Source organism: Oryctolagus cuniculus, chromosome 6 (genome assembly GCF_051225735.1).
Source record: "Oryctolagus cuniculus isolate XC-2025 breed Fujian yellow rabbit chromosome 6, ASM5122573v1, whole genome shotgun sequence".
Classification (NCBI taxonomy): domain Eukaryota; kingdom Metazoa; phylum Chordata; class Mammalia; order Lagomorpha; family Leporidae; genus Oryctolagus; species Oryctolagus cuniculus.
Window position 1 is genome coordinate 35049690 of NC_142872.1, and position 25496 is coordinate 35075185.

At 42.4% G+C, this 25496-nt stretch overlaps 1 protein-coding gene across 8 annotated transcripts in view; it reads left to right on the forward strand.

Annotated features, from left to right (window-relative positions):
- Positions 1-5204, forward strand: part of RBM27 (RNA binding motif protein 27) — a 106062-nt gene extending 100858 nt beyond the window's left edge. For all 8 annotated transcript variants that reach the window (XM_008255173.5, XM_008255175.5, XM_008255174.5 and 5 more), the window contains one exon: positions 1993-5204. In XM_008255173.5, coding sequence (XP_008253395.3) covers positions 1993-2076 — 84 coding nt within the window. In that variant the 3' untranslated portion in view covers positions 2077-5204. The remainder of the gene's footprint in view (positions 1-1992) is intronic.
- The last annotated feature ends 20292 nt before the right edge of the window (positions 5205-25496 follow it).

Sequence of the window (25496 nt, forward strand, 5' to 3'; positions counted from 1 at the left end):
TGGAGGATGGCCCAAGTGCTTGGGCCCTGCACCCGCATGGGAGACCAGGAGGAAGCACCTGACTCCTGGCTTCAGATCAGTGCAGCGCACCGGCCGCAACACACCAGCCGTAGCGGCCACTTTGGAGGTGAACCAATGGAAGGAGGACCTTTCTCTCTGTCTCTTCTTCTCTCACTGTCTAAGTCTGCCTGTCCAAAAAAAAAAAAAGACCAGTCTAGAAGCAAAAATCAGCCTCTTAAAATATATGAGGTGGCAGGTCTTTGGTGCAGCCCTTAGGGCATCTCTTGAGAAACTCATATCAAACTGTGCCTAGTTTTGTGTTCTTGCTCTGCCCCCAATGCCAACTTCCTGTTGATGTGTACCCTGGGAGGCAGCAGATGATGGCTTGAGTATTTGGGTCGTTCATGGGGGAGATCTGGATTGAATTTCTGGTTCCTGGCTTTGGCCTGGCCTAACCCTGGCTCTTTTGGGCATTTGAGGAGTGAACTAGCAGATAAATTCTGCTCTGTTTCTCTCTCTTTCTACCTTTCAAATAAAATGGTAAAAAATGTTTGTGGAAAAATAGAATTAAAAATAAGTTTATCTTAAAAAAAAACCGTGTTTAACAGTTTAACATTTATATTTGGTAATGTGACTTCTAACAGAATTTTATATAAGAAAGGCAGAAATGAGCCCCTTAGTAAAAAACTAAAGAAAACTTTGCATTTTGGTAAGGTTTCTGGATACTTGAACTTGGTATGAGATTTTAAGGTTTTATTGTTTTGTTATTTTTTAAGATTTTGTTTATTTGAAAGGCAGAGTGACAGAAGGAGAGTGGCAGAGAGATGGGGGAAGAGAGAGATTGACTCACAAATAATTAAATTAGATTTGTAATTAAAATATTAGATGTATATATAGAAGGAAAGATTTAGGAGTTTGTGTGGCCTTTTAGATTCCTCATTTTTAAGTTAATGAAATAAAATTATTTTTAATTTATCAGAAAAATATTTCAGATTTTTTCTTTCTTTTTTTTAATATTTTATTTATTTTATTTGAGAGTTAGAGTTACGAAGAGAGGGTGAGACAGAAAGGTCTTCCTTCCTTTGATTCACTCCCCAATTGGCCACAATAGCCAGAGCTGCACCAATTCAATTCCAGGAGCCAGGCGCTTCTTCCTGGTCTCCCACTTGGGTGCAGGGGCCCAAGGACTTGGGTCATCTTCCACTACTTTCCCAGGCTACAGCAGAGAACTGGACTGGAAGAGGGGCAGCTGGGACTAGAACAGATACCCATATGGGATGCCGGTGCCGCAGATGGAGGATTAACCTACTACGCCACGGCGGCAGCCCCAGGATTTTTTTTCTTTCATTTCTCCTATAAACATTCACATACTATTTATTTTCCTGATGATACTAGAATAGAAATCTGTTAGAAGTCAAACAGTTGGCAGGAGAAAGGAATTTATATCTGTTTAAAAAAATAAAATACTTTTTGGTGTTCTTTTTGTCCTGAAAGATACTCTGCATGTATCACTTGTAAGTCCTATGTAGGTGTTTTTTTTATGTCTTTTTGTATTTTTTTTTTAAGATTTATTTCATTTATTTGAAAGAGTTACAAAGGGAAGGAGGGAGAGAGAGAGAGAGACAGACAGACAGACAGAGAGGGGTCTTCCATCCGCTGGTTCACCTTCTACGTGACCACAGTGGCCAGAACTGAGGTGAGCTGAGCTGAAGTCAGGAGCCAGGAGCTTCTTTTGGGTTTCCCACGAGGGTGCAGGGGCCCAAGGACTTGGGCCATCTTCCACTGCTTTCCCAGGCCATAGCAGAGAGCCAGATCGGAAGTGGAGCAGCAGGGACTTTAACCGGTGTCCATATGGGATGCTGGTGCTGCAGGGCTGGGGCTTTAACCCACTGCACCACAGCGCTGGCCACAGTCTTTTTGTCTTTTAGCATAAAAGGTATTTTACCTCACGTTCCTGTACAACTAAGCTGATTGTATCCTCTCTCTCTTCAGGAAACAGAAACCTCAGATTTGTTTTTGCATGATGATGATGACGAAGATGAAGATGAATACGAGTCTCGTTCATGGCGAAGATGAAATCTGATGAGAGCTGTATAATTTTTAGGAATATTGTTTAGAAGAACAACTTTTTAAAATTATTTAAAGAAGTCAATGAGCCAAAAAATTTTTTTTATTTTTTTTCAACACAGTAGGTTTAAGGACAGCAAGTTTGCTATTTAAACACATCTCATAACTGTACATGATATTAAAGCACCAAAGGCCTAGTGACTTTTACACAGTTGTGAAGATCTACAGGAATGATATGGATAATCTCTAGAGCCTTATTTTCCACACCTTTTTTTGTTGCTATTGGTGTTGGATGATGATGTAAATGACAGGGTGTTCAGAAATTTTATTTTGGATTATAATCTGATAAAATTTCATTAAATGACAAAATTGCCTGGAATCTCTTAACTCTAAGCTATTATGGATGGGTTGTCAGACAGTAGGAGATATTTGTAATTAAAATACACTTTCGCTTTCAAGAGTTGTCTTGGAAGAAAAGTAAATTTATTTTAATTTTTTACTGTAGAAGAGTCCAATTTGTATTCAATCTAAATTTTTTTCAGGTTTTTTATGTGCAGTAATACTATTTCAGTGAAAATCACAACAAACTCTGTTCTTAAAGGCTATAAGGTAATGATAGCTAGCTCTATGGTAATTCCATTCTCATCACATTAACTCCTGTACTTTTCCTTCTACTGATCTTTGCTTTGCCACTCAGCATTGTTCAGTTGGTTCCTTTTTTTATTTAGTAATATTTTCAGAATGTAAAAGGCTTTCACCTATTGCCTCTTTCTTGTCCCCCTTTATTACTCTTGCCTGTTTTTTAATAGGCCTGACGTACTCAATATTAAGATGATTGATTTGGGCCACCAAAAGTCAGTCCCCAATAAAAGGTTTAAAGCAACACCTTGATAAATAAGTGATGTTTTGATCAGAATAATGGAAGAATGGGGGGAGCCACCAGCCTTTTTTTTTTTTCCTTCTATTTTAAATCTTCAGCTTAGTTATAGTTATACAAAAAGGTTAAAAAGTGTCTGAAATTTTCTAAATTTCAACCATGATGGTGAGGGTACGGGGGTGGGGTGGAGGTAGGGCAGGGAGCTGGGGATGTTAGTAATAAATGGGAGTCATACCTTGACTTTGATCAGATGATCATATATTTTCATAATTTTGTAGCGTGTTGCTATCCATGCACATGCGTCCTTCAGTAGATAGTTTCCTTTCCTGTGTGCATTTTTACTGTACACTGTATAGAGTAGAGTATCTGTTAAGTAAGATATATATGTAAATTTATGTCCTTGTGTTCTGAATGTTAGATGGAAAAGCAGAGGAGCAACACTACACTGTACTGACCACTAGGGAAATAAAATGATTATTGTATCTAGGATATCACTTTTTGAAGGATATACACATCTGTGCTTTTATAAATGTGTGGTGTGAAAATTTGAAATTTCCTGTTGGCTTCAGAGGGTTCTTGGTGATCACTCTAAAAATTTGTTTCTTGAGGTAATGACTCTTTTTCAGAATAGAATCCATTCACTAAGAAACTTAAAACCATCAGGACTCTAGATTCACTTAACTACAAGAAGTTACATCCCATGTTCTGATCATCTTTTCTCTTCTACATAATTTCCTGGAATGATGTGTCTAGCCAGGGTCATTTTTAAGTCCATATAATTGTCCCTTCATAACAAGGGAATCCTTTTTTGAGGTTATTGTTATATTTCTGGTAACACTGAAGCTAAAATAAACTTACAAGCATAGAAAGAAAACATTAGAATGGGGTACCTAGAATAAGCACTCTTGCTCCTTACTCCTCCATCATCTCTAATGAAATTTTCTTAATGTCTGTGGCTCAGTCATATATATTTTGAAAGATTCGTTGTGGTGAATATTTTGAGTCCTGACAGTTTAAACATGATAGAGGGAACAAAGGATTTATATATTTTTTGTACAAAGGTTTTTCTTAAGCTGTATAATTTTGTAAATAATTTGTTTGGTTTTTGGTTTTGTTTTCTTTTTTTGTTTTGTTTTGTTTTTGTGTGTGTGTGTGTACTAAAACTACCAGCGTATAGATTTCAATAAGAATTGTTGTATTTTTGTATTTGGAAACTGAAAATTACAGTAAATTAATGGAGCTGTAAGAATTTTCAGTAGACTGACAGTTCAATAGAATGAGATTCCTTTTCATATGATTTTTTACCCTCAAAATTGTCATCTTATTACACTCTTAGAGAGGAAGTTGAGGATTTGACTTTTTAGTTATTGGGGGCAGGGAATGAAAGAGAAAAGTGTTAAGGTTTGAGGTTTTTTGTGTAAATTTGATTTTTAGTACATCTTAAAAAAGACTGAAATTTTGCTTTCAAAGTGTCATTTCTAAGAATTCTAAAACATTTTGACTCATAAATGAATTCAAATGCATAAAACAGTTGAATTTTTTTTGTTATCCTCCTCTTTGGAGTTTTTTTTATCCTACCTTCAAATCCCCAACTGTTAGAATTTCTTTTAAAAGTGAAGTGAAGAACCACAATGATTTGTTTTCTTCACATCTTCATTTACGGAGATTAACATACAGCATCTGAGGTGGATTCTGCTGTTCTTGTATGCGTGATGTGTTTACAAGAAGCTGATCAGCAACAACCTCCCAGCAGGCTGGCTGGGTCAGGCGACTTACTAGATAACTGCCCAAGCTCAAAAAAAAAAAGCTAATCCCAAAGAAATTTCCCTCAATTTCTTCTTGGAATATTGAGAATATACTGTCACCAGCTGAGATGATCTAATGGAGAACAGCCCTGTTAAGGTGAAAGGTCTGTGGTGATCATTATTTCAAAATAGAAGAAAAAAAAATCATGTGAAAAGGAATAGTGGTTCCTCTTGATGTATAGTATGCCTGTATTATAGTTTTTATGAATTGTGAACTTGTGTAATAGTATAATAGGAGATACTGTTGAATTTCTAACTGTTTATACATTTAAATTCATATATGTAATGTTTGTTTTATCGATTACAATCTGAATTTCTAAGAAGCATGTTGACTTTTGCAATAAAGATGCAATATGGAATGGTTCACAATTGGAAAAAAAAAGATGAAAGTATTTCAAATTTAAAAGAATTTGGAAAATTTCTGAACCATTCCAAAATTATAACAATCACCAAAAGAGCTGTAATTCTGGCTTGTTCTGGAAAGAAAGAAAATGTATGTGTGTATGCTTGCTCATGAGAGAGAGTTGGTAGTGGGTATGTGTGTGTGTTTTATGTTGAGTTTATATATGAGAGAATGTCACTCAATATGAAGTCACTGGCTAGTATTCAGCAGAGTAACTCCCTCCACAGGGTAGCATGAGGAATGAGAGAACAGGGTATTAAGCTACTGTTTGTAGGCAATTCTTGGTAGCCCTATGTTTTGGTTAATGGATGGGTCTTGGTACCCCCAAATACAAAGCACAATTTTATGATAGCAGTTATTTTCATGTTGTCTTAATACACCTGCCAACAATAAAAGAGAGAAGGGAGAGAATACTGACAAGAGATGACGGCAAAATACAAGTTCTGTGTGATAACTTGTAAGGAGTAACAGGAGAACGCAGTGATTGTACACAAAAGGACTGCGTTTGATGGGAGAGGGAAGGAAGAACGTCCCTTGGGCTCCTGCTTTCTCATTTTAAAAATTGCAGTTCTTATGAAATTCCCCTTAAAACGATTATGGACCAAGAAAGTCATTCCTTAAATTTCATTTTATACAGGAAAACACGAAAGAATGAGAGTGGATTTTACTTTCATTCTTTTCAAATAGAGGCATTTGTATTTTATATATTATGTAAATAGCAAAAAAGCTCTGTGACCATTTGTTTTGAACAGATCTCAGTTGATTCTATATAAATTTATACTAAACATCAGTTATAGGACTTTTGGGGGGAGGGCAGGAATAATTCTGAACATAATTTTATCTCTTTAAGAATAGCAAGTCAAATATTTTTACTAAAGTGGAGTGCTGATTAACAGAAATTTTAGTGGTTTTATGTGGGGTTTTTAATGATTTTGGTGTAAATTGTACTAAAGTCAAGGATATGTTTTGAGTCATCAGCCCAACATATTTAGTCATGCATGGTGCAGTAAACAAATGTGACTCTGTACCAACATACAAGATTTTGGATAATTGAGTCAGGCAGGAAGACTGCTGTTAACACATCCTTGCAGGACAGAACTCCCATATTATATTCATTTTTAGTCTCAAAGACTACTTGAGGGGCCAACCAGTGTTGACTCTGAAAAAGTCTATATACTGATATCACGTGCGTTATGAATCACTTCCGTTTATGCTAAATTGATTTTATTGCCAAGAGATCGCCTTTCAACAGGATCATCTACCATTTGGCCTCCTACCTGTTCTGCAATCGACCTTAGGTTAACCAAACCATTCTGAGATAGGCGACTTGATACAGGTGAAATTAAGGTCAGAATAGTGTTTGACGATCGCTTGCAAGATATGTGTGGTTTGCATCTCAGACTTCTGCAAGCGGATTTTTTTCCCTTTTTTGGTGGCTGTGGCTAGGTCACTAAAATAAGCTAGTGGTAACTATTGCTGATACTTTAAAAATATTTATTTATTGAAAGTTATAGAGAGAAAAGGAGAGACAGAGATCTTCCTTCTGCTGGTTCACTTTCCAGATGGCCTCAATCAGGAACCAAGAGCTTCACCAGGTCTCCCACATGAGTGGCAGGGGACAGGTACTTGGGCCATCTGCTGCTGCTTTTCCCAGGCTATTAGCAAGGACACTAACTAGCACCATGTGGGATTCAAGCGTTCATTTTTTAATAATTAGTTAAGATCTTAATACTGCTTTGTAAAAACCTTACAAAATTATGTAAGCTTTCTAGAGTTTTAAAATTATATTTATTTATACAAAAGGCACAAAGAGAGGGAGAAACAGCACTTCATCCACTGGCTTGCTTCTGAAATGGTTACTAGGGGAATTAATCAGCAGGGAACTGAATCAGAAGTAGAGCGGCCCAGACTGGAACTGGTGCTCCTAGGTAGGATGGCAGCGTCAGTGGCAACTTGACCTGTTGCACCACAATGCTTGTCCCTAAAGTTCTTTTGATTTCATTTGTTCTTAGTTTGCCCCTAGACTGCTATCATTGGAAGATACTGATAGATTTCTCCCAATTAAATCAGTAAAGGCTTATGCTTGCTTTGCCAAATGAAATTTTAAGAATGGTTTGGCTTCAAGGTTGAGGTTGAGCTGCCATATGTTCAGTTTGACTTCTTAGACCAAGCATTGCCTGTTTAGATAAGCATTCACTTCTCTATAAATTACTGAGTTTAATTCTGAACCACCCTCCAAGTATGTTATTACTGTAGGATGCAAGTTTTTAGCATGTAGAACCTGTAGGGGGCTCCAAAAGGCAAAATTTGAAGCAGCGACTCACAGCAGAGCACAATGAGACACACTTTCACACACACTGAACAGATTTACAAAACAATACCCCCACTATCCAAAGTGCCACTTATATTTATTTTATTGGATAAAGATTGTCAGGATCCGTTATTTGGCTTTCAAAATTGCAGGTTGTAAAACTAGCCTGTAGAGTTGCAGGATGCATATTGCACTTTTCACTTATTTGCTATGACATCATTGGTACTCATGAGTATAAAGTGATACAACTTTATCTTATGTACTTATTTTGCTTGGAAAGATGTTTTGGAGTCTAAAATTGACCTTTAGTCCAAAAAGTGAAAATAATGTCCTTTCCTCAACGTGAAAAACAACTTCTCAGTGACTTTTTAAACTTGCCTACGATTTAAAATTTTTGCCATTATGTGGCGTCCTAGGAAGAGGGTAGAATCCTGGTATATTGGTGCTACTTATATAATTCAAGTCACTTGTCAGAAATTACCTATTTCTAAAAATCTACCTGTGAAATCCACACAACTGCAGTTAGGCTTTGAGTTTAATTCTGCTCAGTTAAAAATTGCCCTTAGTCAATCTTTCCAAACAAACCAATTTTGATATGTGCATATTCTGACATTGTACCATTGAATTGACCCTCTTCAAAGATCCCTGTGAATGTGTCCGAAATGGATAAGCCCCTGTATGAAAATAACTGCCTGTTTTTGCCACTTTTCCTAATCTGAAGCAAGTATGTCGTTAGTATCTTTATATTACACGGGTTTTCCGGTTTCTAAAATGTGAAGGTGAAGAGGAACATGTTGATGAGAATGTGGCAATGCTTAAAAATCTGTAGAAGAAAGCAGTTAAGTTTGCAAAGTAACAAAATCAGCACTAATGTGGGAAATACAGATTTCTTAGACATTTCAGTATTTCCACCCTCTCTCTATGTACTGTTCATTTGGAATTTTCCTTAAGCAATAAAGCCAGACCTTCTTGTAATTCTTTTATTAAAGGTTTTAAATTCTTTTTTAAAAGGTTTATTTATTTATTTATTTGAAAGGCTGAGTGACACGGAAGCAGAGACAAAGAGGGATCTTCTTTCTGCTGGTTTACTCACCAAATGACTGCAACAGTTGAGGCAGGACCAAACTGAAGGTGGTAGCCCATTACTCTATCCATGTGGTTAGCAGGGGCCCAAGTACTTGGGCCATCTTGTGCTGCTTACCCAGGTGCATTAGCAGGGAGCTGGATTGGAAGCAGAGAAGCTAGGACTTGAACCAGCATTCTGATAGGGGATACTGGTATTGTAGGCTGTGGCTTAACCCGCTGTGCCACCATGCCAGCCCCTGGGCAGTTATTTTCAACTGGCTTGGCTTATAATTTTAGACTTCTCCAAAGAAAAAGCTAAAATGTGGCATATATTGAATGTAAACTGTGCCCCCAGATAGTGGGCTGAGTAGTTCCCCTGCGTTCTGTGCTTAGGACAGCCATTGAGGGTGATGCTCCTACCTCCTGGTTCAGCACTGAAAACTGAACTTGAGAGAGATTGAATTACTTCCCTGAGGTCACACTTGAACACGGGTCTGATTCTAGAGCTTATGTTCTTGACCTCTGTGCTCTATCTACTGCTTCCAATGAAGTAAAACGTTCCAAGCCTGCAGCGTCACCGGTCTTTTTCATTAGTGTCTGTCAGACACTGCCATTTCGGCTCCATCTATCTCATCTGCCTTGGATTGAAACCAGGCTCCCTTGGGAAGGAACACCATGTTTTTAGGTAGCATATTGGAAACTATAGTGTTTATGCTAATTTGTGGAGAAACATTTTAAAGTAATAATATCCTGTGACCTCCACCATGTACAGCCAGCCAATTTGATAAGTTTCACAATAATTTGGCTATATCATAACGTATGTTTATTTTCAATTTTATCTTAAGTATATTTTCCCTGTGGCAAACTGAATTATGATAATTTTTCAGGATTTCTACCTTGCTTTTCAATATATCTGTGCTTTCTTCCTTTTAACCTTGGCATTAAAAAAATCATGTTGTACATAAATAAGTTTACATGCTTTAATTTAATGATGGTTTCATATAGTGTACTGAATCTTTGAGTCAGAAAGTGCTGAGAATAGCAGAGTTCATCTATAGTTATATTTATGCCATAGATTTTTTAAAAAACAATATGTATTCAGTGAATAAAACTGATGTTCGTGTTGTTGTGCTTATAGAGTTATTTGATGTTTACATGTTCAGATTTTTGTTTTAGCAATGCCATTTAAAATCCTGTCGGATATATAATTTTCACTGTTTTTGGAAATTAGCAAATATTTATTGACTTGTAATTGTTATGGTAATAGTTGCCTTCTGAAAAAAAAAAGAAGATGTAATTAGTCTTGAGAGAAAGGGGCCTTTTTAAAAATTCTGTGATAGCCTTTGAGAAAACTAGACATATTTTAACAGGCTCACTGGGAAATTCTTGACAAGTTTTTTAGCTGTATAGTTCCAGAATGATAACTGTATCAGGGAAATGCTGAGACAAAAGAATGGTCAAAACATTTTGCAGGTAAAACAGTACATGTTTTTAGAAAGGTACTTTCCCCTAAAAATAAATTTGTATTATGTCATGTGTTTAAAAAATTTCACTGTTATTACATGCTAAAAAAAGCATATATGCTGTTAAAGAATCAACATGTTCTGTTTTGAAATACAAAAGATAGGGAAGAATTTTATATATAGAACTTAATTTCTTAGAATTATAACTTTTTTATTTTTTGAAAAATTTCTACAAATAACTATGAAGCACTTATCTCCGTGTGATTTATTTAAATCTAATAAATTATACATTTCTGCACTTTAGTCATTCATGTGAACATTATTTGGAGTCATCTCAATAGAATGGTGCTGTCTGGTCTCCTGAGGCCCAAAGTATGTCAAAGAAGTTTCCCCTACTCTTAGTTCTTTACATTTTCAAGTAAATATTATTGATAAGTCAGATCAAGCTAAAGAAAAGTCTTTAAAGTTCCAAGTAAATTATTAAAATCTACGTAAGAGTGGGGACTCTATTTAGGAAAGCTGCTGTGCCGAGTTCCTGGTACTTCTGGAAAGTTGAGTGGACATCTGTGGATTTCTCAGAAATGGTCACATCCAGAGGATGAATTAGAACATAACTGGTGTATTCAGACATGATTGGAAAACTTTCAGCATTATCTGTTAAATAGCCACGTGGCATATTTTGCCTCTTATTTTATACCTCTGAAGATTGCCTTTTTATTCATTTTGACATTCTGGTTATCTTCACTGGCAATTCTTTCATGTCTCATAGACCTAGGTCCCAGACTTGGTTATAGTATGTAGTTTCATTTGTTTTCCTTTCTTTTTGAATCACAACCAAAGAGAATCTGCACATTTAAAGTCGGAGGAAAGTACAATGAGTCTTGATTGTGTCTAACATTTAATAAAGTCATCCTCCATCATTCTTAGCAAGAACCAGAATGGATTTGTGTGTATGTGCTGTAAATAAGAATTGAATTAAGAGAACATGAGAGGGAGTAAAATGTCCTGCACGCAGAAACTCTTTAATAACTGTTGAGTAAATGCCTTAATGTAGCACCAGGAGCGGTGATCAGAACAGCCCACCTCCACGTTTTATTTGGTTAATTCTCTTTTCATTTCACTACAGTCAATTTTAATGGCACTAGGAAGAAATGATTGTCAACTTGGGAAGGGGGCTGCAAAGCCTTTATTGCACTGCAATTATGCTCCCTATTTTTTTTCCTGAGTCTTGGTTTCTTTAACCGTGGCATCATTTTTGCATAGTAGTTTGAACGCCAGCATTCTGTGAGGGAGGGATTGCAAGCAGAATTCTCAGGGCACTTGGATCTGATAAAAGCAGCTCCTCTCCTACAACCCAGGGTATTCCTCAAATAGTGGCCAGCAAAGCTCCAGCTTCATGATCAAAGTAATGCTGTCTACTATCTCGCTGTGCTGAGTGTTTTGCGTATATTATCATTTAACTCTCAACAACTGGTATACTATTTTTCTTTTTTGTACAAGGCAAAACGGGCATAGATAGGTTGTGTCACCCATATTGAAAGTAGGGCTTAAAAAAAAAAAAGAGTATTTATTTGAAAGGCAAAGTGAAAGCGAGAGAGAGAGAGAGAGCGGCGCCAGCGAGCCAGCTTTCCCATCTGTTGGTTTACTCCCCAAATGGCCGTAACCACTGGATCTGGCCTAGGCTGAAACCAGGAGCCAGGAACTCCTCCCTGATCTCCCACATGGGAGTACTTGGGGCTTGTTCTGCTGTCTTCCTAGGTGTACTAGCAGATAGTTGGGTTGGAAGTGAAGCAGCAGGACTCAAATTAGCACTCGATGGTATGCTGATGCCGCTTAACCTGCTGCAGCACAACACCAGCCCCAACACAGGGCTTCCAACGATTGCTTGAGCCTCCATTCATATTTCAGTTCTTGCTACATGTGTGAAATGTGATTACTTACTTTTTGAAGACCCAGTTTACTCACATAAAGTGGTTATTAAGTTAGCATCTACTTAATGCTCATGAGATTAGAATGAGCACTGAGACATTACTGAAAGTATTTTGTGAAATGTTCATCACTACTAGCAAATCATTCAAGCTTAATTACATTATCTAAATGGAGTTATTTTCACCTGCAATTGAATTTCCAATCTTGGTTACATAACATCTTGTGGAATGATCTAAGTAAATGCATTGGTGGTGTTGGAGAAAAGAGAAGGAACTACTTCATACCCGAGTTGCAATACACCATGATAATCAACTAAATAGAGACACTGGACTCTAGGTAGTAATGTTTTTTAATCCTCAGCAGTTGGTACGTGCACTTTACACGTAGCCAAGAAGTGAGCCAGATGCCGTATATTAGTGCAGGTGGTTGATTCTGACTAGAATCCCCTTGCCAGTTTTCCTTAGATCTTGTGAAAGCATAAATATCTCTCTAGTCTTTTTTTTTTTTTTTAAGATTTATTTATTTGATTGAAAGGGGGAGTTACAGAAAGGCAGAGGCAAAGAGAGAGGTCCTGCACGAGGTGGCCACAGTTCCAGCCCCTCCCTAGTCTTGGACTCTGATCTGGGTATTTACTTAACAGAGTCACACTTCAAAATCTCCCTTACTGGCTGTTGCATTGTCTGTCATATGGTCAGCTTCAGCCTGATAAACCTGTTCATGTGAATCTCCTAGTTATATTCATTTTTTTGTGTGTATTTTTTTTTTTTTTTGACAGGCAGAGTGGACAGTGAGAGAGAGAGATAGAAAGGTCTTCCTTTTGCCGTTGGTTCACTCCCCCAATGGCCGCTGGGGCTGGCGCGCTGCAGCCGGCGCACAGTGCTGATCCGAAGCCAGGAGCCAGGTGCTTCTCCTGGTCTCCCATGTGGGTGCAGGGCCCAAGCACTTGGGCTATCCTCCACTGCACTCCCAGGCCACAGCAGAGAGCTGGACAGGAAGAGGAGCAACTGGGACTAGAACCCCGTGTGCTGACGCTGCAGGTGGAGAATTAGCCTAGTGAGCCGCGGCGCTGGCCTCTCCTAGTTATATTCAATGGGGTTTTCCCATGCCTTAACAATTCCACAGTGTATATAGTTACATATAAGTGATGGCCAATGAATTATGCTTTAGGGTGCTACCAAAGAAAAACAACTAAAAAGGGAAAATTGATGAAACTATTGCTTATAAAGAATATATAAGTCATAGCTATTGAAAGGATATGAGTATGCCCTTAGTGAAAAGACCATGAAATAACCACACAACTCATTCACAGAATCTGTGTTTCTGGATAATAGAAAAATATGGAAAAGCAAGCTGTCATTTTCTTTTATAAAATTATTATCCAAATGATACACATTACAAAAAGAATCAGGTTATTAAAACTATTAAACTTTTTGAGTGCATTCTATTATAACCCTTTTAAACAAATGCAATGATTTATTGAACACTCTAGAGCATGAAAATGTTTTAAATGCTCAAATGGAAAATGAGGCTTTCCTGTGCTTGCGCCTCACTTCCAGCACACCACACTGTTAGAACACAGGCAGACTTTGATTTCCGCGTCAATATTTCTCTATCCCTATTTTGCATTCTCCGAGGACATCATCTCTCTTTTCATAAATCTGAGGACCTCTTCACCCTCGCCTCTCCCCATTCCCTGTGGCAGAGGACTCCCCTTTGTTTCTTTAGGAAGAAAGGAGATGATGGCCACGTGATTCCCTCCTGTGTAGCCAGGGGCGCTGGTGCTTAATCCACAGGGAGTCCTTTGTTTTCTGCCTTATTCTTCTTTCTTATTGTCAGAGCGATTAACTTAATGTGAGGATCCAGGAGCCAGAGGCAAAGTGGCCCTTCAAATTTAAAATCGAAAACTGGATAACAGGTGTAACATTTTTGATAATGGCTTTATCTGGATTGAATCTGGAAGATTAGGTGAGAGCACTTTTTCCAATGGTAATTAATATTACCTGGGGATTCCATTTTTAAAGTTTTATGTATTTTTATTTAAAAGTCAGAGTGACACAGAGAGAGAGAGAGAAAGAAAAATCTTCCATCCTCTGGTTCACTCCTCAAATGCCCTCAACAGTTTGGGCTGGGCCAGACTGAAGCCAGGAGTCTGTAACTCCATCTGGGTATCCCACCTGAGTGGTAGGAACCCAAGTACTTGAGCCATTAACTGCTGCCTCCTAGGCGCATTAGCAGGAAACTGGATTGGAAGTGGAGGTGGGACTCCATCCCAGGCACTGCAATATGGGATGCTGACATCTCAAGCCACAGCATAACTGGCTGTGCCTCCACGACCACCGACCACCCGGACCTGTTATTCTGTTCTAATGCTACACTGTAGCTCCCAAAGGGAGAACACTAACCCCCCACCCCCACCAGATAACAAACCTAAGTATTACGTAATCAAACCTTGACACCATTGAAGTGCTTTTCACTGTGGGATCACAAATTATATGAGCATTTGTGGCTTTCAGGTAGGAAGAGATGATTGGCTGTTGCCACTCCATGCATTGGTAGTAACACTGAAAAGCATCTCACAATTTTTGAAGAACTCAGCAGCAACTGCACTGTGTCTGGAACAAATGATTGTTATCTGCACATTTATTTCAGGAATATATGAAGTTACAAGATACACAAGGAGGAAATATCCTTGCGTAACCATAGTAGCTTAAATTTTTATGAGAATTATCTCCTGAGCAGAAGCTGTCAATCTTGGGAAGAGAAACTGGCATAGATGTTTAATTCCCCTCTTTGCCCCATTAACTGGTTAAACTGCCAAGTCAATACATTCTGTAGACAATTTAGAAATGGGTGCAACTCTGCATGTTGTTACTGTTGCTTTTAAAGATTTATTTGAAAACAGAGTGATAGAGAGGGAGACACACACACACACACACACACACAGAGAGAGAGAGAGAGAGAGAGAGAAGAGATTCCATCTGCTGGTTCAGATTCCAAATGGTAGCAAGAGCAGGGGCTGGGCCAGGCCAACACCAGCAGGCAAGGACTCTGTCCTGGTCTCCTACATAGGTGGCAAGGGCCAAGTATTTTCCGCTGCTTTCCCAGGTGCATTAGCAGGGAGCCAGATTGGAAGCAGAGTAAACTGGACCAGGACTGGTGCTCACATATGGATGCTGGCATCACAGGCGGCTGTGCCACCACGCCAGCCCTTGAATTTTTTTTTTTTTTTTTGAGCATGAAAATAATGTACTGAGTAGACATCTGATTTATACAAGCATTAGGCCTACTGAAGACAGAATTAACACACAGCTCATGGAATAGGAGAGAATTCCACCCAGCAGCCACTGCATTTCAAAGTTCCTGGGGACAGAGTTTACCCATTCTGTCCCAGAGCTTTAGCCTGAAGCATCCATGTGTGCTTGGTGTTGACTAAGTGGAACAGGAGACGAGAAAATTTGTGTACTCTCAGCCTGGCAAATATCACTGGTGATGTGACTTTCAGAAACTGAATGGTGTTTTTTGAAGATGATAGTATCTGTCCCAGAATAAGGAGCACAAGTTTGTTAAGATCAGGTCAGTGACACAGCGGTCTGAAAATCATGCTTTTGAATATATGTGCAGGCACATTAGAAAGCTGGGTGGCAATGTGGCTCAAAACAGCCAAGAATAACCAGTCTGGAGAGACATCAAAATCTCTTCACTCTCCGTGTGTGTGTGTGTGTGTGTGTGTGTGTTTCATTTTTAAGATTTACAAAGTGCATGTGATTCTCCTACGTGTTTATCACATCTGCTCCGCGGGAGCTGGTGGTGTGACCGGCCACATAGCAGCTGAGCCTGTCCTGCAGGTAGGAAGTGTGTAGAGAGCGGGACAAAGCGCGCCTTCTAAACACAGTGATGCTGCAGAACTCAGCGGCTCTAGGCGCACGGTTGGTCTGCATGGAGAGCAGTGCCCATGATGTGGCCCGACGTGTCATGTTGGTGACTAAAACACAGAAGTGACACAGAAGACTTGGGCTGCTGGCCGGGCTGGCTGTGGTAGTGCAGCCGGTGGCGTGTATGCGGCTCCCCATCCCCGCGCGTGTTCGCCGCCTGTGGACAACCGAGCCAATGTGCCGCTTCCCGCGAGCGTGTGTGTAGGTTACAGGTTCTCTTCCCTTGGTGGGATTGCTATTGGAATTTCAGAAGCTGATAACCGCTGCAGGGGTCTCGGCGCCTGACCGGGATGTTTATGGCCGTGGGCGGGCCGGGGGAAGCCGAGGAAGCCTGCGCGCTAAGGGAACTCACTGTTCTTGGGCAGTATCAGAGCTTGATTTCCTCCGCAGGTTCCTGTGAGTCCTTCGCTGAGGCGGTCCCAGCTGAGCAGGCAGAGAGGGGAAGCGTTTGGGGGCATTCGAGGGAAAAGCTTTGTGGGGTGAGGGTAGACTGAGGCCAGGGAGGGGCCCTCACTGAGGAGGTGGGGTGGTCGTTAGGGCCCACAGGCTGCAGCAGGTGCTGCCCAGCGCCCGCGTGTGGGGCTCAGACCCACGGGCCGCACACTGCCGAAGTAACTGGCTCTTGGATGTAGCCACCTGATTCCTTATCTGGTGGTAACTAAAGCAGTATTTCATCCACCTGTATGAACGCCGATCTGTCGGCCGCAGGAGGTCACCAACAATAGAATTCTTTTCTCTCCATGCAAGGATGAGTTAGAGAATGCAAGTGAGAGAGAGACGCTCCCACAGCAGGGTAGGGACACACCCCCGTGACGAGTGCACACAAGAGCTGTGTGCTACAGGTGACCCACATGGGCCGGGAGCAGAGCCCTGGGGCAGGACAGGGCCAGCAAACCTCGTCTCCTGCGATCCCCATCCTGCTCCCAGGAAGGCGACTGTGCTGTACTCAGGGACAGTGAGGTGGCCAGATGAAGCCTGTCACTGTCAAGTCATCATGAAGGCGGAAGCTACACCACATGTGAGTGCTATGCAAAACACCTGGCATTATCATCCTCATACACTGACCACAATAAAACTCCCTTAAAAAAGATTTTATTTATTTGAAGGACTGAGTTACAGAGAGAAAGAGGGAGAGACAGAGAGAATGTGCGAGAGAAATCTTCCATCGGCTAATTTACTCCCTAGATGGTTGCAATTGGATGGGCTGGGCCGGGCCGCGCGGTAGCCAGGAGCCAAGAGCTTCTTCCAGGTCTCCCAGGTGGGTGCAGGGGCCCGAGGGCTTTCCTCCACTGCTTTCCCAAGCCATTAGCAGGGAGCTGGATCAGAAGTGGAGCAGTCAGGACTTGAATCAGTGTCCGTATGGGATGCTGATGTCACAGGTGATGGCTTTATCCACTACACCACAATGCCAGCCTCAATGCTATCTTGCTAATAGCAATGACTCACAAAGACTGTTTTGAGCCATCCTAAAAATTTGTTTTAAAACCTTTGAAGTTGTTTTCTTTCTTTCTTTTTTTTTTAAGTAAAATAGACTTCACATTTCTTTTCTTGGTTTTACAGATGTATTTGAAAGTCAGCGTGACAGACAGAGACAGGGAGAGACAGAGAGAACAAGAGATCTTGTATCTACTGGTTTACTTGTCAAATTGGCCACAAAAGTGGAGCTGGGGCTAGGCCAGCTCCATCCTGGGATCCCAGGTGGGTGGCAGGGACCCAAGTACTTGAGCCATCATCTTCTGCTTTCTCAGGTAACCCAGCAGGGAGCTGGATCAGAAATGGAGCAGCTGGGACTTGAACTTGTGCTCAGATATTGGTTGTCTACCTCATAGGCAGTGGCTTAGCTCACTGTGCCACAAGAGCAGCCCCTGGAGACGAGTATTCATATCATGTCATTTTGTCCCTCAGGAAAAACTGGGGGCCAAGTTACAAAGGTAGAAAGCAGGAGAGCCAAAAAAAAATTTTTTTTGACAGGCAGAGTGGACAGTGAGAGAGAGAGACAGAGAGAAAGGTCTTCCTTTTGCCGTTGGTTCACTCTCCAATGGCTGCTGCGGCCGGCGTGCTGCAGCCGGCGCATCGCGCTGATCCGAAGCCAGGAGCCAGGTGCTTCTCCTGGTCTCCCATGGGGTGCAGGGCCCAAGCACTTGGGCCATCCTCCACTGCACTCCCAGGCCACAGCAGAGAGCTGGCCTGGAAGAGGGGCAACCGGGACAGAATCCGGTGCCCCAACCGGGACTAGAACCCGGTGAGCCGGCGCTGCAAGGCAGAGGATTAGCCTAGTGAGCCGCGGCGCCGGCCCAGGAGAGCCAAAATTTAAATGCAGATGATGCTGCACCAGTGTTGTGGCATAGCAGATAAAGCCACGGCCTATGGTGTCGGTATTCCATATGCTCGTTGGTTTGAGTCCCAGATGCTCTGCTTCTGATCCAGCTCCCTGCTGATAGCCTGGGAAAGCAGTGAAGGATGGCCCAAGTGCTTGGGTCCCTGAACCAATGTGGGAGACCTGAAAGAAGCTCCTGGCTCCTGGTTTTGGCCTGGCCCAGCCCTGGCTATTGTGGCCATCTGGGGAGTGAACCAGTGAATGGAGGATCTCTGTCTATCTCTCCCACTCTCTCTCTCTCTCTGACTTCCAAATAAATAAATAAAATCTTAAAAAATAATAAAATAAATGTAGAGAGTTCAGCTTTCAGTAGTGGCTCCAGCTGAACTCCTGCCCACCACAGATCACAGAACTACAGGGGAACAGTGTTAACACCATCTTTGCCACTCAGAAAAGGAACCAACAAATTTTATTCTGACCAAATGTATATGAAAGGCAAAAGTGAAGGTTTGAATTACTTTGGACTTATATGAGGCTACTTAAGAGTTTACAGAAATTGGAATTAAAAGATAAGTTTAGTTTGGTGCAATAAAATTTGCAATCATGCATATGAGGAGCATTCAAAAAGTTCATGGAAAATACATGGTGAAAATTGCCTGGTTTTCTAAATGCTTTGCACTAAAACAAACTTGTCATTTAATTTCATTTTCCCACAAACTTTTCTAAAGAACCCTTGGGTATGATTTTAAAATGTACAACTTTATCATTCATTGAACATCCATGAAAGAGGCTGCTTTTAACAACTCGTGGAAACGGGGAAGCTTTCTGATCACTGTTTTATTTTATTGTATTTTTTTTTTTTTGACAGGCAGAATGGACAGTGAGAGAGAGAGACAGAGAGAAAGGTCTTCCTTTTGCCGTTAGTTCACCCTCCAATGGTCACCGCCGCCGGCGCACCGCACTGATCCGAAGCCAGGAGCCAGGTGCTTCTCCTGGTCTTCCATGGGGTGCAGAGCCCAAGCACTTGGGCCATCCTCCACTGCACTCCCTGGCCACAGCAGAGAGCTGGCCTGGAAGAGGGGCAACCGGGACAGAATCCGGCACCCCGACCAGGACTAGAACCCGGTGTGCTGGCGCCGCAAGGCGGAGGATTAGCCTAGTGAGCCGCGGCGCCGGCCTGATCACTGTTTTAGAGAGCAGGAGTCTAACTCTTTTCCTTATGCAGTGTGAGTTTTAACGGCTTCAGTTCAACACCTATTTTTGCTTAATACAACATTTAAATAGTGGCAAACAAGCACAGAGCTTGCTCTGAGAATGTTACTGTGCCTTGCAGTTTAAGCAAATACTGTCTTGGGGGCAGTGAGGCGTTCACTATTATTTCCTGTCCTCACTATACATCTTGATCTTTCCCGTTAGTGCCTCTGTCCTGCTCATTATATTCTTCAAGATTGTCTTGATGAAAACACATCGGTTTAGCTTTGGTGATTAGCAAACATTAGCAGACCTACTGTTGCAGAGCGTCAATAATTAATGGATACTCCTCATTAATTTCTTCTGAAACTGACTCTTGTTAGACTACAGTAAGATATAGTTCTTGCATTAAGAACAGATTTTGTGTGTGTGTATGTGTGCAAATTGTTGAAATCTTTAGTATAGAGTTGATCTTTTGGTATAAAGATAATTGAAAATGAATCTTAATGGAGAATGGGACTGGGAATGGGAGAGGGAGGAGGAGGAGGGGTGGGAGGGTGGGTCCGGTAGGAGGAATCTCTATATTCTTAAAGTTCTACTTGGGAAATTTCCCAAAGGTTTCTTTGGGAAAAAACAAACAAACAAACAAACAAAAGAGCAGATGAAAGGAGCGAGGACTCTGTGCCTATTTTGAACACAGGCCACTGACTTTTGAGGGAAAATGACAACAGCTGAGTCCACCAGTGGCAATCAAAGAAAACCTTTCTCATGAGAGGCGACCTGTCTTTAGTTCGCTAAGGGCCTGATGTCACAAGGTGTCAGTACTGTGATAGCTTTCTCCTGTGCTCTGCACAGTCTGCCCTTCAATCAAACACATCCCAAACCCAAGCGCTCCCCTATTCTTGCACTTGACCTTCCTAGCCATTTTACTGCCTGGTAGGGAGCTCCTCTGTTGGCACACAGTGGAACCCCTGCTCCACTTTAGTTTTTAGTTTCTGTCCTTGGTTTTTATTAATATGCAACCCTTTTAAAGAATCTGTTACAATTAATGGGCAGGCAATAAAAATATAGGTTCTGAGATAAATAGCCCAATAAAATACTTCCCTGAGGACATTATTCTAATTAATAGTTAGGTTTCTTTCTATGAAAATAATCAAATACACATGAGTGTTTCCTTGTTTCTGCCACCCAGTGTTGGCAAAGCTCATCCTGCAACTCTCCACAAAGTACCATCTTGAACTTCCCAGGAAGCTCAAGAAATTATCAGCCTTTTTCTAAGCTGGCAAAATGTGGGTGGTTTAAAAATGAAACAACCAATAAAACAGTGGACTGAGTTTATTGCGCAGAGGTGGGCTCCTCAAATGGAGTGCTGAAATACGTCTCCCACGTGGCTGTGCTGAAATTCAGAGAATTGGGTCAGGCGTTAAGTCTAGCAGAGCGCTGCTTGGGTTGCCCTGCCTCCCGCATTGGAGTACCCGAGTGGGATACCTGGCTCCAGCTCCTGATTCCAGCTTTCTGCTAATACAGACACTGGGAGGCAGCAGAGACGATGCAAGTAATTTCTGTCGAGGTAATAATTCCATGTAGCGATGACAAATACTAGAGTCAACCCAAAGATAAAATATAGCAGATCGACTGAATTTTAGGGTTGCAGTATAACTGAATACACCTCGCTTATTATATTAAAAAAAAATTGTTGTCAGCGCTGTGGCACAGCAGGTAAAGCTGCCGCCTGCCGTGCTGGCATCCCATATGGGCGCTGCTGGTTCGAATCCTGGCTGCTCTACTTCTGATCCAGCACTCTACGATGGCCTGGGAAAGCAGCAGAGGATGGTCCAAATCCTTGGGCCCCTGTACCCACATGGGAGACCCGGAAGAAGCTCCTGGCTCCTGACTTCAGATCAGTGCAGCTCTGGCTTTGCAGCCATCTGGGGAGTGAACCAGCAGATAGAAGACCTCTCTCTCCCTCTCTCTCTCTCTCTGCCTCTGCCTCTCTGTAACTCTGCCTTTCAAATAAATAAATAAATCTTAACAACACTGTGAGGGCCAGCGCTGTGGCACAGCAGGTTAAGCCACAGCCTGCAGTGCTGGTGTCCCATATGAGTCCCAGCTGCTCCACTTCCTATCCAGCTCCCTGCTAACGCACCTGGGAAAGCAGCAGAGGACAGCCCAAGTGTTTAGGCCCCTACACCCACGTGGGAATCCCAGATGAAGCTCCTGGCTCCTGGCTTCAGCCTGCCATAGACCAAGCCATTGTGGCCATTTGGGGAGTAAACCAGTACATCTCTGTCTTCCCTTCTCTCTCTAACTCTACCTTTCAAATAAATAAATCTTAAAAAATATATAGTTACAAAAAAAAAAGAAAAAATATATAGTTACTATAAATTGGCTTTTTGAAGATGTAACAGGTATAATGCTAAGTGTTCGATAATCAATTGTCTTACAGTAATCCTTAAGGTACATATTATGTTGCCCATTTTACAGATAAGAAAACTAAAAGCACAGAGAGATTAAGTGACTTACCCAGAATCACACAGTAAACAAGCAGCAGGACCTGGCTATGAGTCTGGGTAATATAACATTTAAAAATTATGGAAATAGATTGTTAAAGAAACAAATGACATTATGAAGCTGGGTGTCTTGTAAGCTTTCAGCTTAATATAAAAGGAGTGCTTATTTTCTTCTCTTATCAGTGATTAAGTATCACCTTTATGTTTTTATAAGTGTAAAAAGTTACTTTTTATTTATTGATTTATTTACTTGAAAGGCAGAGTTACACAGAGGGAGAGGCAGAGAGAATTCTTCCACCTGCTGATTCACTCCTCAAATGGCCAGGAGCCAGGAGCCAGGAGCTTCTTCTCAGTCTCCCACATGAACGCAGGGGCACAAGCACTTGGGCCATCTTCCAATTCTTTCCCAGGCCATTAGCAGGGAACTTGATTGGAAGTGGAAGAGCTAAGACTGGAACCGACGCCCATATGGGATGCCAGCACTGTAGGCAGAGGCTCAACCTACTGTGCCACGGCACCAACCACTCCAGACTTTCTGAAGCTTCTTCATGCATGGATTCCCGAATTTCTTGGACCAGAAGAGAATCTTTCCTTTCCGTGTGCTTCCTCAAGTGCCTTCCTATTTGACATGAAGCGCGCTGGCTGCCTGTAGGCCTACACTACAATGTCTATTTAGGGTCTACTCGGTGAAGTCAAGCTGACGTTTCTTCCCTTGAGCTTATTGTCTAAATTCAGAAGATCAAGCAATGATTAGAAAAAATACAGGAAAAAAAGCATAAAGTCCTAGTTTGCTGTTAAGTTTGTTTTCACTATAATTTAGAATGGCTGCATAAAGAAAAAACTAGGCAATGACTCTTACACGTCTCCCCACCTGCAGTGTACCCCGCAGGCTGGGACTGAGAGCCTGCGCGCAAGAGTTCGGTGGAGGAATAAAATAGGAAAAGCGCACAGCACTGCAGTCACAACTCAATCTCAGTATTGGTTTCTTTAATAAATGGAACCATAAAGTTGCACTGAAGTGAATATACATTATTAGTATCGCTTACCATGTTTATGATCCACTCCACATCAAAGTGACATAAAAAGCAGAGTTAGTACCAATTAATATCCAATTGCTCATCAAACTTTAATTTGTATTTGCTTCCCCCTGATTGATACATCTTTTATAACTGAAAGGCTCCATCTCTTTATAACATATGCTATCATTCAGGGCCACTTGTTTTAATCACTCTGCAGACCAGCATGGAATTGTCTCATAATTCACCCACGTGTTGTCACGAGTGCCTGCAGTTATGGCAGCCTTCTCCAAGGAGCGGCAGTCCCCCTCGGTATGTTTGGAAATATTAAAACAGCAGAGCAGATCCCTGGCTAGGAAGCAATCTGGCCTGATGGATGAGCAAAATGCTGATTTCTCAGAGTCAGGAAGTCTCTTTTTTCACCCTCTGGTGTGGATCTGGTGAGCAGCTGCAGAGGGTAAGGAGGAGCTGCAAGGTGGAGGGAACAGTTTGGGGTGAGGGAGGGTTGCGGGTTACAGGTGTGGCTTGTCAGCCCAGCCCTGTAACAGTTATCAGCAGTCACTCATCCATGGCCAGTGCTAACGTGTCTCATATGTTGCCTCTTATTAGCTCCCCTGTTCTTTTAAAAAAAGATTTTATTTATTTGAAAGGCAAAGTGAGAGAGAGAGAAAGAGGAGGCAGAGAGAGAGAGGGAGAGAGCGAGCGAGATCTTCCACCCACTGGTTCATTCCCCAAATGGCTGCAACAGCCAGGGTTGGGCCAGGCTGGAGCTAGGAGCCAGGAGTGGCAGGGGCCCAAGGACTTGGGGCATCTTCTGCTGCTTTCTCAGGCCATTAGCAGGGAGCTGGGCCAGATGTGGATCAGCCGGGACCCTAACTAGTGCCCACAGGGGATACCGGTTTTGCGGAGGACATCTTTAACTGCTGCACCACAATACAGGCCCCCTCGTTAGGCCTTTTAGAGGTAGTAAATTCCAAATCATCTGAGAGTCTTCATTTTGGCGTTGAGAGTTTCCAGGGCCCCAGCAGCAATTCCCAGCCCTCAAGGCATCGGCCTCTGAGACCCTGGGAACTTCCCCTCTCAGCAGAGCCAAAAACCTTCTCAGTGGTCCAGGCCATGTTCTTTTTTTGAAAGGGAGACACAGAGAGAGTGAATTCCCATGTGCCGGCTCATTCTCTGAATGCCTGCTATAGCTGGAGCTAGGTGGGGGCTAAAGTTTGAGCCAGGAGCTCAATTGGGTCCTCCCTCATGGGAAGCAGGAACCCCATCACTCCAGCCATCACAACTGCCTCCCAGGGTCTGCATTAATAGGAAGCTGGAGGTGTTCCTCCAACCCAGGGACTCTGAAGTGGGCTGCAGGCGTGCTAACAGCTAGGCCAGGCTGGCGCAATGGCTCACTAGGCTAATCCTCCGCCTGTGGCGCCGGTACCCTGGGTTCTAGTCCTGGTTGGGGTGCCAGTTCTGTCCCGGTTGCTCCTCTTCCTGTCCAGCTCTCTGCTGTGGCCCAGGGAGTGCAGTGGAGGATGGCCCAAGTCCTTGGGCCCTGCGACTGCATGGAAGACCAGGAGAGGCACCTAGCTCCTGGCTTCAGATTGGCGTGGTGCGTCGGCGGCAGCACACCAGCCACGTGGGGGGCGGTGAACCAACGGCAAAGGAAGACCTTTCTCTCTGTCTCTCTCTCTCACTGTCCACTCTGCCTGTCAAAAAACAAAAACAAAACCAAAAATAGCTAGGCCAAAGCCTGAGCTGATATCCAAGTGTTGTGTTTTTTGTTTTTTGTTTTCTGTTTTGTTTTTGTTTTTGTTTTGCAGGCAGAGTGGACAGTGAGAGAGAGAGAGACAGAGAGAAAGGTCTTCCTTTGCCGTTGGTTCACCCTCCAATGGCCGCCGTGGCCGGCGCACCGTGCTGATCCGAAGGCAGGAGCCAGGTGCTTCTCCTGGTCTCCCATGGGGTGCAGGGCCCAAGTACCTGGGCCATCCTCCACTGCACTCCTGGGCCACAGCAGAGAGCTGGCCTGGAAGAGGGGCAACCGGGACAGACTCCGGCGCCCCGACCGGGACTAGAACCCGGTGTGTCGGTGCCACAGGCAGAGGATTAGCCTATTGAGCCGTGGCGCCGGCCAATTAAATCATCTTAAAGAGCATTTTATTGGAGTGTCGTGGCACAGCAAGTTAGGCTGCCCCCTGCGATGCTGGCACCTCATTCAAAGCGCAGTCTGAATCCTGGCTGCTCTGCTTCCCATCCAGCTCCCTGCTAAAGCACCTGGGACAGCAGCGAAAGATGGCCCAAATATTTGGGTCCCTGCTACCCAAGTGGGAGACCCGGATGGTATTGCAGGCTCCTGGCTTTGGCCTGCCCCAGCCCTGGCTGTTTCATTTGAGGCCTGAACCAGTGAATGGAAGATCTCTTCTCTCTCTTCCTCTCATTCTCTATCATTTTGCCTTTCAAATAAATCAAATAATTTTTTTGAGTTCTTTTCTCATGAAAACTACAATGAAGAAGGGTTTGACTGAAGGTTGTGATCACAGATCTACCTCTGCCTGTCCAGCCTACCACTGGTGCCCGGGTAAGGGTGTCTTGGGGAGGGAACAGGTAGACAGAGTCCAAACC